The 17,981-nt window shown below is 57.9% G+C and overlaps 1 protein-coding gene across 2 annotated transcripts; it reads left to right on the plus strand.

The window, feature by feature from the left end:
* Window positions 1-412: 412 nt before the first annotated feature.
* LOC136000701 (synaptophysin-like protein 1) lies at window positions 413-17,520 on the plus strand. 2 transcript variants are annotated; one of them, XM_065654634.1, is made up of 5 exons: window positions 413-495; window positions 2,999-3,117; window positions 5,803-6,013; window positions 11,816-11,992; window positions 14,741-17,520. In XM_065654634.1, the coding sequence occupies exons 1-5, from the start codon at window positions 433-435 to the stop codon at window positions 14,846-14,848; spliced, it is 678 nt and encodes a 225-aa protein (XP_065510706.1). In that variant the 5' UTR covers window positions 413-432; the 3' UTR covers window positions 14,849-17,520. The 2 variants fall into 2 exon arrangements, with proteins under 2 accessions (XP_065510706.1, XP_065510707.1); XM_065654635.1 differs by having other exon boundaries at window positions 428-477.
* The last annotated feature ends 461 nt before the right edge of the window (window positions 17,521-17,981 follow it).

The raw sequence follows: 17,981 nt of genomic DNA on the forward strand, positions 1-17,981 counted from the left end.
TGGGAGCAATGGGAGCAACTGGGAGCACTGGGATGGGACTGGGAGCACTGGGAGCAACTGGGAGGGACTGGGGGCACTGGGACAGGGCTGGGGGGACTGGGGGCACTGGGAGCAACTGGGAGCAACTGGGAGGGACTGGGAGCAACTGGGGGCACTGGGAGGGACTGGGAGGGACTGGGGGCACTGGGAGCAACTGGGAGGGACTGGGAGCGACTGGGAGCGACTGGGGGTCACGGGGGTCCCGGGGTCACTGGGGGTCCCGGGGGTCACCGGGGTCACGGGGGTCCCGGGGTCCCCGGTCCGGGGTCACCCGGGGTCACGGGCGCCGCCGTTTCCCGCCGGGAGCCGCGCGGTGGGCGGGGCCGCCTATGCTAACGAGGCGCTGGCTCCGCCTCCGGCGCGCTGACGCCACTTCCGGCGCGGCGGGAAAAGATGTCGGGGCCGCGGCTGCGGCTGCTGCGGGAGCCGCTGGGGCTGGTGCGCGGCCTGCAGGCGGTGAGGGCGGCCGGGGGCCGGGGGGGACTGGGAGGGGACTGGGGGGGAGTGGGGGAGAGTGGGGGGGAGTGGGGGGGCTGGGAGCGCTTGAGGCCTTGAGTGGGTGAGTCCAACTGGGAAACTGGGAGGGACTGGGAAGGACTGGGAGGGAATGGGGTTACTGGGAGGGACTGGGAAGGGACTGGGTGGGACTGGGAAGGGACTGGGAGGGAATGGGGTTACTGGGAGGGACTGGGAAGGGACTGGGAGGGAATGGGAGGGGACTGGGAGGGAATGGGGTTACTGGGAGGGACTGAGAGAGAAATGGAGGAGAACTGGGGTTACTGGGAGGGACTGGGAAGGGGCTGGGAGGGACTGGGGGGGACTGGGAGCGCTTGAGGCCTGGAGTGGGTGAGTCCAACTGGGAAACTGGGAGGGACTGGGGTTACTGGGAGGGACTGGGAAAGAAATGGGGGGGGAACTGGGGTGACTGGGGGGGACTGGGAGGGGAATGGGGGGGAGTGGGGGGGACTGGGAGCACTTGAGGCCTTGAGTGGGTGAGTCCAAGTGGGAAACTGGGGGGGACTGGGAGGGACTGGGAGGGACTGGGGTGACTGGGAAGGGACTGGGTGGGACTGGGAGGGGACTGGGAAGGAATGGGGTTACTGGGAGGGACTGGGAAGGGACTGGGGGGGACTGGGAGGGACTGGGAAGGGACTGGGTGGGACTGGGAGGGGACTGGGAGGGAACTGGGGTTACTGGGGGGGACTGGGAGGGGAGTGGGGGGGCTGCTAGCGCTTGAGGCCTTGAGTGGCTGAGTCCAACTGGGAAACTGGGAAGGGACTGGGAGGGACTGGGAAGGGGCTGGGAGGGACTGGGAAGGGACTGGGAAGGGACTGGGGGGGACTGGGAGCGCTTGAGGCCTGGAGTGGGTGAGTCCAACTGGGAAACTGGGAGGGACTGGGGTTACTGGGAGGGACTGGGAAAGAAATGGGGGGGGAACTGGGGTGACTGGGGGGGACTGGGAGGGGAATGGGGGGGAGTGGGGGGACTGGGAGCACTTGAGGCCTTGAGTGGGTGAGTCCAAGTGGGAAACTGGGGGGGACTGGGAGGGACTGGGAAGGGACTGGGAGGGAATGGGGTTACTGGGAGGGATTGGGAAGAGACTGGGAAGGGACTGGGGTTACTGGGAGGGACTGGGAGGGGACTGGGAGGGAATGGGGTTACTGGAAGGGACTGGGAGGGGACTGGGGGGGAGTGGGGGGGCTGGGAGCGCTTGAGGCCTTGAGTGGGTGAGTCCAACTGGGAGAGACTGGGAGGGACTGGGAGGGACTGGGAGGGAACTGGGAGGGAACTGGGGTTACTGGGAGGGACTGGGAAGGGACTGGGAGGGGAATGGGGGGGCTGGGAGCGCTTGAGGCCTTGAGTGGGTGAGTCCAACTGGAAAACTGGGAAGGGACTGGGAGGGAACTGGGGTTACTGGGAGGGACTGGGAGAGAAATGGAGGGGAACTGGGGTTACTGGGAAGGGACTGGGAAGGGAATGGGAGGGAACTGGGAGGGACCGGGGGGACACTGGGACAGAACTGGGAGGGACTGGGGGGAACTGGGACAGAACTGGGAAGCACTGGGGAGAACTGGGACAGAACTGGGAGGCACTGGGGGGAACTGGGACAGAACTGGGAAGGGCTGGGGGGAACTGGGACAGAACTGGGAGGGACTGGGACAGAACTGGGAAGGGCTGGGGGGAACTGGGACAGAACTGGGAGGGACTGGGGGGAACTGGGACAGAACTGGGAGGGACTGGGGGGAACTGGGACAGAACTGGGAGGGACTGGGGGGAACTGGGACAGAACTGGGAGGGACTGGGGGGAACTGGGACAGAACTGGGAGGGACTGGGGGGAACTGGGACAGAACTGGGAGGGACCGGGGGGAATTGGGACAGAACTGGGAGGCACTGGGGGGAACTGGGACAGAACTGGGAGGCACTGGGGGGAACTGGGACAGAACTGGGAAGGACTGGGGGGAACTGGGACAGAACTGGGGGGAACTGGGACAGAACTGGGAGGCACTGGGGGGAACTGGGACAGAACTGGGAAGGACTGGGGGGAACTGGGACAGAACTGGGGGGAACTGGGACAGAACTGGGAGGCACTGGGGGGAACTGGGACAGAACTGGGAAGGACTGGGGGGAACTGGGAGGGACTGGGGGGAACTGGGACAGAACTGGGAGGCACTGGGGGCACACGGGGCCTCCAGCGGGGGGCACTGGGAGCACTGGGGGGAACTGGGAGCTTTTCTTCCCCCGTTTTCCTTTGCAGCTTCGGTTGAAAATTTCGATTTAAAATTTCAATTTAACATCCGAATTGGAAAACCAACCTTTGAAAATAGGATTTGCGCTTTTTTTTTTTTTCCGGACCCTCCGACAACTGAAACTTTTCTCGTTAAGTTATCTCGTTAATCGCCCCCCAGGGGGACACTTTTTGGGGGTGAAAATGCCTTTTTTTGCCCCTTTTTCCACCAGTTTTTCTCCATTTTCGCCTTCGCCACCGTCGGGGGTTACGGCGGCGCCGTCTCCTTCCGGATCAGCTGCTTCGGCCAATCAAACGTCACCGTCACCGCCCCCTTCGCTTATCCCTTCCGGTGAGGCCCCTGATTGGTCGGCGAGAGGTTGGGGGGGGGGGGGGCGGGTGATTGACACCCGGGGGTGGGTGGGAGGAGCCGTTTGATTGGCCGATCGGCTCCTCTGGGTTGGGAGGTGGAGGAAAGTTCAAGGAGGTTCTAGAAGGTTCTAGATGGTCCAACCAGCTCCTGGAGACATTGGGAGATGGACGAGGGGGGTGTGGGAAGGGTTGGGAGATGGTGGAAGGTTCTAGAAGGTTCTAGAAGGTCCAACCGGTTCCTGTAGGACATTGGGAGATGGACAAGGGGGGTCTAGGAAGGGTTGGGAGATGGGGGAACGTTCTAGAAGGCTCTAGATGGTCCAACCAGGTTCTGGAGAACATGAGAGATGGACAAGGAAGATTTGGGAAGGGTTGGGAGATGGTGGAAGGTTCTAGAAGATTCTAGATGGTGCAACCGGCTCCTGGAGACATTGGGAGATGGACAAGGGGGGTCTGGGAAGGGTTGGGAGATGGTGGAAGGTCCAAGAAGGTTCTAGATGGTCCAGAAAGGTTTAAGAAGGTTCTAGATGGTCCAACCAGCTTCTGGAGACATTGGGAGATGGACAAGGGAGATCTGGGGAGGGTTGGGAGATGGTGGAAGGTTCAAGACGGTTCTAGAAGGTCCTGGAGACATTGGGAGATGGACAAGGGGGGTGTGGGAAGGATTGGGAGATGGTGGAAGGTTCTAGAAGGTCCAACCGGTTCCTGTAGGACATTGGGAGATGGACAAGGGGGGTCTAGGAAGGGTTGGGAGATGGTGGAAGATCCAAGAAGGTCCAACCAGCTCCTGGAGAACATGAGAGATGGACAAGGGAGATCTGGGGAGGGTTGGGAGATGGTGGAAGGTCCAAGAAGGTTCTAGATGGTCCAAGAAGGTCCAACCAGCTCCTGGAGACATTGGGAGATGGACAAGGGGGTTCTGGGGAGAGTTGGGAGATGATAGGAGGTTCTAGATGGTCCAGAAAGGTTTAAGAAGGTTCTGGAAGGTCCAACCAGCTCCTGTAGGACATGGGAGATGGACAAGGCGGGTCTGGGAAGGCTTGGGAGATGGTGGAAGGTTTTAGAAGGTTCTAGAAGGTCCAACCAGCTCCTGGAGAACATGAGAGATGGACAAGGGAGATCTGGGAAGGGTTGGGAGATGGTGGAAGGTCCAAGACGGTTCTAGAAGGTCCTGGAGACATTGGGAGATGGACAAGGGGGGTCTGGGAAGGGTTGGGAGATGGTGGAAGGTTCTAGAAGGTTCTAGATGGTGCAACCGGCTCCTGGAGACATTGGGAGATGGACAAGGGGGGTCTGGGAAGGGTTGGGAGATGGTGGAAGGTCCAAGAAGGTTCTAGATGGTCCAGAAAGGTTTAAGAAGGTTCTAGATGGTCCAACCAGCTTCTGGAGACATTGGGAGATGGACGAGGGAGATCTGGGGAGGGTTGGGAGATGGTGGAAGGTTCTAGAAGGTCCAACCAGCTCCTGGAGACATTGGGAGATGGACAAGGGGGGTCTGGGGAGGGTTGGGAGATGGTAGGAGGTTCTAGATGGTCCAGAAAGGTTTAAGAAGGTTCTGGAAGGTCCAACCAGCTTCTGTAGGACATGAGAGATGGACAAGGGGGGTCTGGGAAGGGTTGGGAGATGGGGGAAGGTTCTAGAAGGTCCAACCAGGTCCTAGAGAACATGAAACATGGACAAGGGAGATCTGGGAAGGGTTGGGAGATGGTGGAAGGTTCTAGAAGGTTCTAGATGGTCCAACCAGCTCCTGGAGACATTGGGAGATGGACGAGGGGGGTCTGGGAAGGGTTGGGAGATGGTGGAAGGTCCAAGAAGGTTCTAGAAGGTCCGAGAAGGTCCAACCAGCTCCTGGAGACGTTGGGAGATGGACAAGGCGGATCTGGGAAGGGTTGGGAGATGGTGGAAGGTCCAAGAAGGTTCTAGAAGGTCCAACCAGCTCCTGGAGACATTGGGAGATGGACAAGGCGGGTCCAGGAAGGGTTGGGAGATGGTGGAAGGTTCTAGAAGGTCCAACCAGCTCCTGGAGAACATGAGAGATAGACAAGGGAGATCTGGGGAGGGTTGGGAGATGGTGGAAGGTCCAAGAAGGTTCTAGATGGTCCAGAAAGGTTTAAGAAGGTTCTAGATGGTCCAACTAGCTCCTGTAGGACATGGGAGATGGACAAGAGGTGTCTGGAAAGGGTTGGGAGGTGGTGGAAGGTCCAAGAAGGTTCTAGGTGGTCCAAGAAGGTCCAACCAGGTCCTGGAGACGTTGGGAGATGGACAAGGGGGGTCTGGGAAGGGTTGGGAGATGGTAGAAGGTTCTAGATGGTCCAACCAGCTCTTGTAGGACATGGGAGATGGACAAGGGAGATCTGGGAAGGGTTGGGAGGTTGTTGAAGGTTCTAGAAGATCCTTCGAACACGGATGGCGAGGAGAAAAATGTAGTAGTTGAATTTGAGAGCTGGATGGAGACCAACCAGCTCCCGGAGAGCACGGTGGGTGGACCGCGAGGTGCTGGACCCCTCCAAGCCACGAATCAGCCGCAGGGTCCGAGAGTCGCCCAGTTGACCGAGCAGCACCCGTAGAACATCACCCAGAGCCGGAAAGACCTCGCGAAGGTTTTGGGGCGCGGGCGGGCGAGGCCAACGGTCCCCCCCCAAACCGCCACCCGGGTCTTCTCCAGGTTGAACGAGGCCACGTTCTCGCCCTCGCTGACCGGGTTGTGCAACGGGACGTGGCCCCGGGACCTGCACCTGGTGGGCGACTTCTCGTCCTCGGCGCGGTTCTTCGTGGCCGTGGCCGTCCTGGCCTTCTTGGCCAGCATGGCCGCCCTGGGGCTCTACCTGGGCTACCTGCACCTGTACCGCGGCGCCGGCGGGCGCCTGCCCCTGCTGGTGAGTGCTGGCGTTGGCCGTCCTGCTCCGTCCGTCCGTCCTGGGCTTCTCCATCCGTCCGTCCTGGGCTTCTCTATCCCGATCTTCTCCATCCATCCATCGTGGTCTTCTCCATCGTGGTCTTCTCCATCGTGGTCTTCTCCATCGTGGTCTTCTCCATCGTGATGTTCTTCATCCATCAGTCCCAGTGTTCTCTATCCCAGTGTTCTCTATCCCAGTGTTCTCTATCCCAGTGTTCTCTATCCCAATCTTGTCCATCCATCCATCGTGATCTTGTCCATCCATCCATCCTGGGCTTCTCTATCCCCATCTTCTCCATCCATCCATCGTGATCTCCTCCATCCGTCCGTCCTGATCTCCTCCATCGTGATCTCCTCCATCCGTCCGTCCTGATCTCCTCCATCGTGATCTCCTCCATCCATCCGTCCTGATCTCCTCCATCGTGATCTCCTCCATCGTGATCTCCTCCATCCGTCCGTCCCGATCTTCTCTATCCCAATCTTCTCCATCCGTCCATCGTGATCTTGTCCATCCGTCCATCCTGGGCTTCTCTATCCCCATCTTCTCCATCCGTCCGTCCTGATCTCCTCCATCGTGATCTCCTCCATCCCTCAGTCCTGATCTTCTCCATCGTGATGTTCTCCATCCGTCCGTCCCGATCTTCTCTATCCCAATCTCTTCCATCCGTCCATCGTGATCTCTTCCATCCGTCCGTCCTGATCTCCTCCATCATGATCTCCTCCATCCCTCCGTCCTGATCTTCTCCATCGTGATCTTCTCCATCCCATCCATCCGTCCCGATTTTCTCTATCCCAATCTTCTCCATCCGTCCATCGTGATCTTGTCCATCATGATCTCCTCCATCCATTCGTCTTGATCTTCTCCATCCGTCCATCGTGGGCTTCTCTATCCCGATCTCCTCCATCCGTCCATCGTGATCTCCTCCATCCATCCGTCCTGATCTCCTCCATCGTGATCTTCTCCATCCGTCCGTCGTGATCTTCTCTATCCCGATCATCTCCATCTGTCCATCGTGATCTTCTCCATCTGTCCATCCTGGGCTTCTCCTGTATCCCGATCTTCTCCATCCGTCCATCGTGATCTTCTCCATCCGTCCGTCCTGATCTTCTCCATCCGTCCGTCCTGATCTTCTCTATCCCGATCTTCTCCATCCGTCCGTCCTGATCTCCTCCACCGTGATCTCCTCCATTCCTCCGTCCCGATCTTCTCCGTCCCGATCTTCTCCGTCCGTCCCGATCTTCTCCATCCATCCGTTGTGATCTGCTCCATCCAGCCATCCTGGGCTGCTCCGTCCGTCCATCGTGATCTTCTCCGTCCGTCCGTCCTGATCTTCTCCGTCCTGATCTCCTCCATCCGTCCGTCGTGATCTTCTCTATCCTGATCATCTCCATCTGTCCATCCTGATCTTCTCCATCCATCCATCATGATCTCCATCTGTCCGTCCTGATCTCCTCCATCTATCCATCGTGATCTTCTCCATCCGGCCGTCCTGGGCTGCTCCATCTGTCCATCGTGATCTTGTCCATCTGTCTGTCCTGGACTTCTTTGTCCCGATCTTCTTCATCCATCCATCGTGATCTTCTCCATCCGTCTGTCCTGATCTTCTCCATCCTGGGCTTCTCCATCTGTCCATCCTGATCTCTGTCCATCCGTCCTGGGCTTCTCCATCCATCCATCATGATCTTCTCCATCCGTCCGTCCTGATCTTCTCCGTCCTGATCTTCTCCATCTGTCCGTCCTGATCTTCTCCATCGTGATCTCCTCCATCCCTCCGTCCCGATCTTCTCCATCCGTCCGTCGTGATCTGCTCCATCTGTCCATCTTGGTCTTCTCCATCCATTCATCTTGGTTTTGTGTGTCCATCCATCCTCGTCTTCTCCATCGTGATCTTCTTCCATCTGTTCATTGTGGTCTTCTCTGGATGGGTCTTCTCCATCCATCCATCCTGGTGTTGTCCATCCTGATCTTCTTCCATCTGTACATCGTGGACTTCTCTGTCCTGGTCTTCTCCATCCATCCATCTTGGTCTTCTCAACCATGTTGGATGGATGTTCATCATTTTGGTCTTCTCCATCCATCCAACATGGTTTTCTTCATCCTGGTCTTGTCCATCCGTCCATCGTGGTCTTGTCCATCCTGATCTTCTTCCATCTCTACGTCGTGGACTTCTCTGTCGTGGTCTTCTCCATCCATCCATCTTGGTCTTCTCCATCCATCCAACATGGTTTTCTTCATCCTGGTCTTGTCCATCCTGATCTTCTTCCATCTCTACATCGTGGTCTTCTCTGTCTAGGTCTTCTCCATCCATCCATCCATCTTGGTCTTCTCAACCATGTTGGATGGATGTTCATCATTTTGGTCTTCTCCATCCATCCAACATGGTTTTCTTCATCCTGGTCTTGTCCATCCTGATCTTCTTCCATCTCTACATTGTGGACTTCTCTGTCCTGGTCTTCTCCATCCATCCATCTTGGTCTTCTCCATCCATCCAACATGGTTTTCTTCATCCATCCAACATGGTTTTCTTCATCCTGGTTTTCTCCATCCGTCCATCGTGGTCTTGTCCATCCTGATCTTCTTCCATCTCTACATCGTGGACTTCTCTGTCGTGGTCTTCTCCATCCATCCATCTTGGTCTTCTCCATCCGTCCAACATGGTTTTCTTCATCCTGGTCTTCTCCATCTGTCCATCCTGGTCTTGTCCGTCCTGATCTTCTTCCATCTGTTCATTGTGGTCTTCTCTGTCTGGGTCTTCTCCATCCATCCATCTTGGTCTTCTCAACCATGTTGGATGGATGTTCATCATTTTGGTCTTCTCCATCCATCCAACATGGTTTTCTTCATCCTGGTCTTGTCCATCCTGATCTTCTTCCATCTCTTCATCGTGGTCTTCTCTGTCCTTTTCTTCTTCATCCATCCATCTTGGTCTTCTCCGTCCGTCCAACATGGTTTTCTTCATCCTGGTCTTCTCCATCTGTCCATCCTGGTCTTGTCCGTCCTGATCTTCTTCCATCTCTTCATCGTGGTCTTCTCTGTCCTGGTCTTCTTCATCCATCCATCCATCTTGGTCTTCTCAACCATGTTGGATGGATGTTCATCATTTTGGTCTTCTCCATCCATCCAACATGGTTTTCTTCATCCTGGTCTTGTCCATCTTGATCTTCTTCCATCTCTTCATCGTGGACTTCTCTGTCCTGGTCTTCTCCATCCGTCCATCTTGGTCTTCTCCATCCATCCAACATGGTTTTCTTCATCCTGGTCTTCTCCATCCGTCCATCCTGGTTTTGTCCATCCTGATCTTCTTCCATCTGTTCATTGTGATCTTCTCCATCTTCATCTTGTCCGTCCGTCCATCCCGCTCTTCTCCGTCCGTCCGTCTCCCGCCCCCCGTTTGGCCGCGGGGAGTTGGGGTCTCGTTCCTTCCCCCCATCTGGTGGCTGGGGGCACATTTGGGGGGCCGGGGGGACATTTTGGGGGGTCAATAACCCTCTGACGTTCTCTCCTCTTGCTGCCGTGGACAGGACACGGGGTAAGTGCCCCGACCCCTTTTTTTTTTTGGGGGGGGGGGTCTCCCTACCCCAGCCCCCCCAGTTTTGGGGTCCCCCTCAGGCCCTTGGGATTGGGGTCCCCCACAATTGTTCTCTTCACCCCCCCATGTTTTGGGGTCCCCCCCATGTTTTGGGGTCCCCCAGATCTCTGGGACTTGGGGTCCCCCAACTTCTGGGTTCCCCTCCAAACCTATAGGACTTGGGGTCCCCCACGATTGTCCCCTCAACCCTCAGGTTTTGGGGTCCCCCTCATGTTTTGGGGTCCCCCAGATAATTAGTACTTGGGGTCCACCACAACTGTCCTCTCCAGCCCCCAAATTTTGGGGTCCCCCCAGTTCTATGAAACTTGGGGTCCCCCAACTTTTGGGTCCCCCCCCAAACCTGTAGGACTTGGGGTCCCCACAATTGTCCTCCCCACCCCCAGGCTTTGGGGTCCCCCCAAATTTTGGGGTCCCCCGAGTTTTATGAAACTTGGGGTCCCCCAACTTTTGGGTTCTCCCCCTAAACATGTAGGACTTGGGGGTCCCCCACAATTGTCCTCCCCACCCCCAGGTTTTGGGGTCCCCCCAAATTTTGGGGTCATCCTCAGATCTCTTGGACTTGGGGTCCCCCACAATTGTCCCCTAACCCCCAAATTTTGGGGTCCCCCCAACTTTTGGGTTCCCCCCCCAAACCTGTAGGACTTGGGGGTCCCCACAATTGTCCTCCCCAACCCCAGGTTTTGGGGTCCCCCCAAATTTTGGGGTCCCCTGAGTTCTATGAAACTTGGGGTCCCCCAACTTTTGGGTTCCCCCCCAAACCTGTAGGACTTGGGGGTCCTCCACAATTGTCCTCCCCACCCCCAGGCTTTGGCGTCCCCCCAAATTTTGGGGTCCCCCCAGTTCTATGAGACTTGGGGTCCCCCAACTTTTGGGTTCCCCCCCAAACCTGTAGGACTTGGGGGTCCCCACAATTGTCCTCCCCACCCCCAGGCTTTGGGGTCCCCCCAAATTTTGGGGTCCCCCCAGTTCTATGAGACTCGCGGTCCCCCAACTTTTGGGTTCCCCCCCAAACCTGTAGGACTTGGGGGTCCCCACAATTGTCCTCCCCACCCCCAGGCTTTAGGGTCTCCCCAAATTTTGGGGTCCCCCCAGTTTTATGAGACTTGGGGTCCCCCAACTTTTGGGTTCCCCCCCCAAACCTGTAGGACTTGGGGGTCCCCACAATTGTCCTCCCCACCCCCAGGTTTTGGGGTCCCCCCACGTTTTGGGTCATCCTCAGATCTCTTGGACTTGGGGTCCCCCACAATTGTCCCCTAACCCCCAAATTTTGGGGTCCCCCAACTTTTGGGTTCCCCCCCAAAACATGTAGGACTTGGGGGTCCCCCACAATTGTCCTCCCCACCCCCAGGTTTTGGGGTCCCCCCACATTTTGGGTCATCCTCAGATCTCTTGGACTTGGGGTCCCCCACAATTGTCCCCTAACCCCCAAATTTTGGGGTCCCCCCAACTTTTGGGTTCCCCCCCCAAACCTGTAGGACTTGGGGTCCCCCACAATTGTCCTCCCCACCCCCAGGTTTTGGGGTCCCCCCACATTTTGGGTCATCCTCAGATCTCTTGGACTTGGGGTCCCCCACAATTGTCCCCTAACCCCCAAATTTTGGGGTCCCCCCAACTTTTGGGTTCCCCCCCCAAACCTGTAGGACTTGGGGGTCCCCACAGTTGTCCTCCCCACCCCCAGGTTTTGGGGTCCCCCCACATTTTGGGGTCATCCTCAGATCTCTTGGACTTGGGGTCCCCCACAATTGTCCCCTAACCCCCAAATTTTGGGGTCCCCCCAACTTTTGGGTTCCCCCCCCAAACCTGTAGGACTTGGGGGTCCCCACAATTGTCCTCCCCACCCCCAGGTTTTGGGGTCCCCCCAAATTTTGGGGTCCCCCGAGTTCTATGAAACTTGGGGTCCCCCAACTTTTGGGTTCCCCCCAAACCTGTAGGACTTGGGGGTCCCCCACAATTGTCCTCCCCACCCCCAGGCTTTAGGGTCCCCCCAAATTTTGGGGTCCCCCCACTTTTATGAGACTCGCGGTCCCCCAACTTTTGGGTTCCCCCCCAAACCTGTAGGACTTGGGGGTCCCCCACAATTGTCCTCCCCACCCCCAGGTTTTGGGGTCCCCCAGCTCTTGCCCTCCGGCTCCACCCCCCAGATTTTTCGGGTGTCCCCCCTAACCCCGCCCTGACTTTTGGGGTCCCCCCAGGACTTGGTGGCCACCGTGGCGCTGTCGTTCCTGTGGCTGGTGAGCTCCTCAGCCTGGGCCAAGGCTCTGGGGGACGTCAAGACCTCGACGGCCGCGTCCCTGCCCGGGTGTCCCCAGCTCAACGTCACCTGCTCCCCGGCCGGGGTCACCCCCATGGGGTCCCTCAACGTGTCCGTGGTGGGTGCTGGGGGGGGGGGGACATTGGGGACACTGAGGCAGGGTGGGGGGGTCGGTGACATTGGGGGAAACTGAGGCAGGTTTGGGTTGGATGGGGAAACTGAGGCAGGGTGGGGGGGTCGGTGACATTGGGGACACTGAGGCAGGTTTGGGGGGGTTGGTGATATTTGGAGGGTTGGTGACATTGGGGACACTGAGGCAGGTTTGGGTTGGATGGGGAAACTGAGGCAGGGTGGGGGTGTTGGTGACATTGGGGACACTGAGGCAGGTTTGGGGGGGTCGGTGACATTGGGGACACTGAGGCAGGTTTGGGGGGGTTGGTGACATTGGGGAAACTGAGGCAGGGTGGGGGGGTCGGTGACATTGGGGACACTGAGGCAGGTTTGGGGGGGTCGGTGACATTGGGGGACACTGAGGCAGGGTGGGGGGGGTCGGTGACATTTGGAGGGTTGGTGACATTGGGGGAAACTGAGGCAGGGTGGGGGTGTCGGTGACATTGGGGACACTGAGGCAGGGTGGGGGTGTCGGTGACATTGGGGACACTGAGGCAGGTTTGGGTTGGATGGGGAAACTGAGGCAGGGTGGGGGGGTCGGTGACATTGGGGACACTGAGGCAGGTTTGGGTTGGATGGGGAAACTGAGGCAGGGTGGGGGTGTTGGTGACATTGGGGACACTGAGGCAGGTTTGGGTTGGATGGGGAAACTGAGGCAGGGTTGGGGGGTTGGTGACATTGGGGACACTGAGGCAGGTTGGGGGGGGTCGGTGACATTTGGAGGGTTGGTGACATTGGGGGACACTGAGGCAGGGTGGGGGGGTCGGTGACGTTGGGGACACTGAGGCAGGTTTGGGGGTGACGTTGGGGACACTGAGGCAGGGTGGGGGGGGTCGGTGACATTTGGAGGGTTGGTGACATTGGGGACACTGAGGCAGGTTTGGGTTGGATGGGGAAACTGAGGCAGGGTGGGGGGGTCGGTGACATTGGGGACACTGAGGCAGGTTTGGGGGGGTTGGTGACATTTGGAGGGTTGGTGACATTGGGGACACTGAGGCAGGGTGGGGGGGTCGGTGACATTTGGAGGGTTGGTGACATTGGGGGAAACTGAGGCAGGGTTGGGGTGTTGGTGACATTGGGGACACTGAGGCAGGTTTGGGTTGGATAGGGAAACTGAGGCAGGGTGGGGGTGTCGGTGATGTTGGGGACACTGAGGCAGGTTGGGGGTGTTGGTGACATTGGGGACACTGAGGCAGGTTGGGGGTGTCGGTGGCATTGGGGACACTGAGGCAGGTTTGGGGGGGGTCGGTGACATTTGGAGGGTTGGTGACATTGGGGGAAACTGAGGCAGGTTTGGGGGTGTCGGTGACATTGGGGACACTGAGGCAGGGTGGGGGTGTCGGTGATGTTGGGGACACTGAGGCAGGGTTGGGGGGGTCGGTGACATTGGGGACACTGAGGCAGGTTTGGGGGGGTCGGTGACATTTGGAGGATTGGTGGCATTGGGGGAAACTGAGGCAGGTTTGGGGGTGTCGGTGACATTGGGGACACTGAGGCAGGTTGGGGGGGGTCGGTGACATTGGGGACACTGAGGCAGGGTTGGGGGGGTTGGTGACATTTGGAGGATTGGTGGCATTGGGGGAAACTGAGGCAGGTTTGGGGGTGTCGGTGACATTGGGGACACTGAGGCAGGGTGGGGGTGTCGGTGATGTTGGGGACACTGAGGCAGGGTTGGGGTGTTGGTGACGTTGGGGACACTGAGGCAGGTTTGGGGGTGTTGGTGACATTGGGGACACTGAGGCAGGTTTGGGTTGGATAGGGAAACTGAGGCAGGGTTGGGGGGGTTGGTGACATTGGGGACACTGAGGCAGGGTGGGGGGAGTTGGGGACATTTGGAGGGTCGGTGACATTGGGGACACTGAGGCAGGTTTGGGGGGGTCGGTGACATTTGGAGGGTTGGTGACATTGGGGGAAACTGAGGCAGGTTTGGGTTGGATGGGGAAACTGAGGCAGGGTGGGGGTGTTGGTGACATTAGGGACACTGAGGAAGGGTGGGGGGGTCGGTGACATTGGGGGACACTGAGGCAGGTTTGGGGGGGTCGGTGACATTTGGAGGGTTGGTGACATTGGGGACACTGAGGCAGGTTTGGGTTGGATGGGGACACTGAGGCAGGGTGGGGTGTTGGTGACATTGGGGACACTGAGGCAGGTTTGGGGGGGGTCGGTGACATTTGGGGGGTTGGTGACATTGGGGGAAACTGAGGCAGGTTTGGGTTGGATGGGGAAACTGAGGCAGGGTTGGGGGGGTTGGTGATATTTGGAGGGTTGGTGACATTGGGGACACTGAGGCAGGTTTAGGAGGGGTCGGTGACATTTGGAGGGTTGGTGACATTGGGGGAAACTCAGGCAGGTTTGGGTTGGATGGGGAAACTGAGGCAGGCTTGGGTGTTGGTGACATTGGGGGACACTGAGGCAGGGTGGGGTGTTGGTGACATTGGGGACACTGAGGCAGGTTTGGGTTGGATGGGGAAACTGAGGCAGGCTTCGGTGTTGGTGACATTGGGGGACACCGAGGCAGAGCTGGGGTGTTGGTGACATTGGGGACGTCTTGAGGAACCCAAAGGTTGAGTGGGACGGGTCAATAAGGACCGTGGGGTGGGACATGGGTTGGCGAGGGATGGGTGGGGAAACTGAGGCACGAAGCGGGGTGGGATTTTTGGGGCCGCTTTCACGGTTTTTCGGTCCCGTCTCCCAGATCTTCGGCTTCCTCAACCTGCTGCTCTGGGTCGGCAGCTCTTGGTTCGTCTACAAAGAGACCGAGTTCCACCGCCCGGCCCCGCCCGCCGCCACGCCCACCGCCTGACCCCGCCCACCCGCCACGCCCACCGTCACATGACACCCCCCCCCGCCCCTTCCCCACCTCCCTGTCCCCCCCCCCGTCTCGAGTCCTTCCCCCGGGAGATGCCACCAAACCTTTGATTGTTTGGGGCTATTTTGGGGTGGTTTTTTGGGTGTGGTCTCTTCTGATTGGCTGCTGGGCCAGGGGTCAGCCGTGATTGGAGCAGGGGGAGGTGGGGACGTGGGACACGAGCTCAAACTGGGCTGGACTGGGCTCAACTGGGGCCTTCTCCGGCTTGAGCTGCGCAGGGATTGGTCAAGTTGACCTTGGTTGGCCATTGGTTGGTCAAGTCGATCTCGGTTGACCGTTGGTTGGTCAAGTTGACCTTGATTGGCTGTTGGTTGGTCAAGTCGACCTTGATTGGCTGTTGGTTGGTCAAGTCGACCTTGGTTGGTCGTTGGTTGGTCAAGTCGACCTTGGTTGGTCATTGGTTGGTCAAGTCGACCTCGGTTGGTCATTGGTTGGTCAAGTCGACCTCAGTTGAGCGTTGGTTGGTCAAGTCGACCTCGGTTGACCGTTGGTTGGTCAAGTCGACCTCGGTTGACCGTTGGTTGGTCAAGTTGACCTTGATTGGCCGTTGGTTGGTCAAGTCGACCTCGGTTGACCGTTGGTTGCTCAAGTCGACCTCGGTTGGCCGTTGGTTGCTCAAGTCGACCTCGGTTGGCCATTGGTTGGTTGCTCAAGTCGACCTCGGTTGGCCGTTGGTTGGTGAAGTCGACCTTGGTTGGCCGTTGGTTGCTCAAGTCAACCTTAGTTGGCTGTTGTTTGGTGAAGTCGACCTTGGTTGGGTCATTTTTGTGCCACCGTCTTCTTGTGGCGACCGTTAGTGGTTGGTTGGTGGCCCAGCCGTGAGATTGGTCACCAGGGAGGGGGTTGGACTTGACCTGGATGGACCTGTCCGAGGATTGGTCAAGACCGGGCTTGGCCATTGGTGGTTGGGTTTGGAGCAGATCTGGATTGGCCTCTTCTGATTGGCCTGGTCTGAAGCCCAGTTGGCCACTCTTGGTTGCTCAGGTCAAGCCCGTGATTGGTTGGTGGTGGTTGAGTTGGTTTTGGGTTCTTCTAGGCCTGTGTTGGTCCAGTTGTTGAGTAGATCAAGACCTGCTGGCTGGTTGGTCCGATCATTGAGTAGATCAAGATCTGGTGGCTGGTTGGTCCGATCATTGAGTAGATCAAGACCTGGTGGCTGGTTGGTCCGATCATTGAGTAGATCAAGACCTGGTGGCTGGTTGGTCCGATCATTGAGTAGATCAAGACCTGGTGGCTGGTTGGTCCGATCGTTGAGTAGATCAAGACCTCCTGGCTGGTTGGTCCGATCATTGAGTAGATCAAGACCTGCTGGCTGGTTGGTCCAATCGTTGAGTAGATCAAGACCTTTTGATGCCTGGTTGGTCTGATCATTGAGTAGATCAAGACCTGGTGGGCGATTGATCCAGTCATTGAGTAGACCAAGTCCTGTGACTGGTTGGTCCAGTTGTTGAGTAGATAGAGACCTTCTAGGCCTGTGTGTTGGTGCAATTGTCGAGTCGATCAAGACCTTCTGGTGGCCGATTGGTGCAGTTGTTGAGTAGATCAAGACCTGGTGGCCGGTTGATCCAATCATTGAGTAGACCAAGACCCAGTGGCTGGTTGGTCCAGTTGTTGAGTAGATCAAGAGCTTTTGATGCCTGGTTGATCCAGTTGTTGAGTAGATCAAGACCTGCTGGCTGGTTGGTCCGATCATGGAGTCGATTAAGACCTTCTGGTGGCCGATTGGCCCAATCATGGAGTCAATTAAGACCTTCTGGTGGCTGATTGGCCCAATCATGGAGTCAATTAAGACCTTCTGGTGGCCGATTGGCCCAATCATGGAGTCAATTAAGACCTTCTGGTGGCCAATTGGCCCAATCATGGAGTCAGTTAAGACCTTCTGGTGGCCGATTGGCCCAATCATGGAGTCGATTAAGACCTTCTGGTGGCCGATTGGCCCAATCATGGAGTCAGTTAAGACCTTCTGGTGGCCGATTGGCCCAATCATGGAGTCGATCAAGACCCGGTGACCGATTGGCCCAATCATGGAGTCAATTAAGACCCGGTGACCGATTGGCCCAATCATGGAGTCAATTAAGACCCGGTGACCGATTGGCCCAATCATGGAGTCAATTAAGACCCGGTGACCGATTGGCCCAATCATGGAGTCAATTAAGACCCGGTGACCGATTGGCCCAATCATGGAGTCAATTAAGACCTTCTGGTGGCCGATTGGCCCAATCATGGAGTCCATCAGGACCTCCCAGTTGCGTTGGCCAACCGTTGGCTTGGCCTCTTCCAGTTGACTCCCCAGCGCACGTTGGCCACCGACGGCCACCTTGCCCCACCCCCGAGTTGTCCCCTCCCGTTCCATCCTCTCAGGGCTCCACCCATGGGTGTCGGTCACCCCGTGTCCCGCCCCCCCAGGCCCCACCCACCCTCAGGTCCCCACCGTCACACTCCCATTGGTGGCCGGAGTCTGTGGCACCCACGGGTGGCTCAACGTTCAGGTCGCCCCCACCGGCACGTCCCCCACCCCTCGTGTCCCCCCGATGTCACCTCCTCTCCATCGGGGGGGTCCCCGTTTCCCCCTTTTCTGCAGCTCAATAAAGACATGGTTGGTAGAACCTCCTGCCCTATCTGGGGGGGCTTCGGCCACCACGAGGTGGGGACAAAGGGTGGGATGGACGGACGGACGGACCCGAGGTTGTTTTTGCTGCTGCTTTATTGTCCCCGCCCCCCAAAGCCACATCCCCCCCCGTGACGTCACGTCCGTGTCGGTGTCACCGTGTCCTCCAGTCATAGTCCATGGTGGCCCAGATCTTTCTGTCCCTACTCGTAGTCCACGGTGGCCAAGATCTTTCTGTCCATAGTCGTAGACTTTGGTGGCCCAGATCCGTGGTCTATGGTGGCCCAGATCTTTGTCCCTGTGTCCATAGTCCGTGGTGGCCCAGATCCATGGTCCATGGTGGCCCAGATCTTTGTCTTCATGTCCTCGCTGTGGTCCGTGGTGGCCCAGACCCATGTCCCTGTGCCCATAGTCACAGTCCATGGTGGCCCAGATCTTTCTGTCCCTACTCCTAGTCCA

This window comes from Caloenas nicobarica, chromosome 34 (assembly GCF_036013445.1).
Source record: "Caloenas nicobarica isolate bCalNic1 chromosome 34, bCalNic1.hap1, whole genome shotgun sequence".
Taxonomy (NCBI): Eukaryota; Metazoa; Chordata; class Aves; order Columbiformes; family Columbidae; genus Caloenas; species Caloenas nicobarica.

Excerpts from the sequence above, each read along its gene's own strand:
- LOC136000701 (XM_065654634.1), top strand. The coding sequence starts at position 433 with ATGTCGGGGCCGCGGCTGCGGCTGCTGCGGGAGCCGCTGGGGCTGGTG. Across the intron at positions 6,014-11,815 it reads GCGGGCGCCTGCCCCTGCTG|GACTTGGTGGCCACCGTGGC; the intron begins GTGAGTGCTGGC and ends GGGTCCCCCCAG. Across the intron at positions 11,993-14,740 it reads GGTCCCTCAACGTGTCCGTG|ATCTTCGGCTTCCTCAACCT; the intron begins GTGGGTGCTGGG and ends CCCGTCTCCCAG.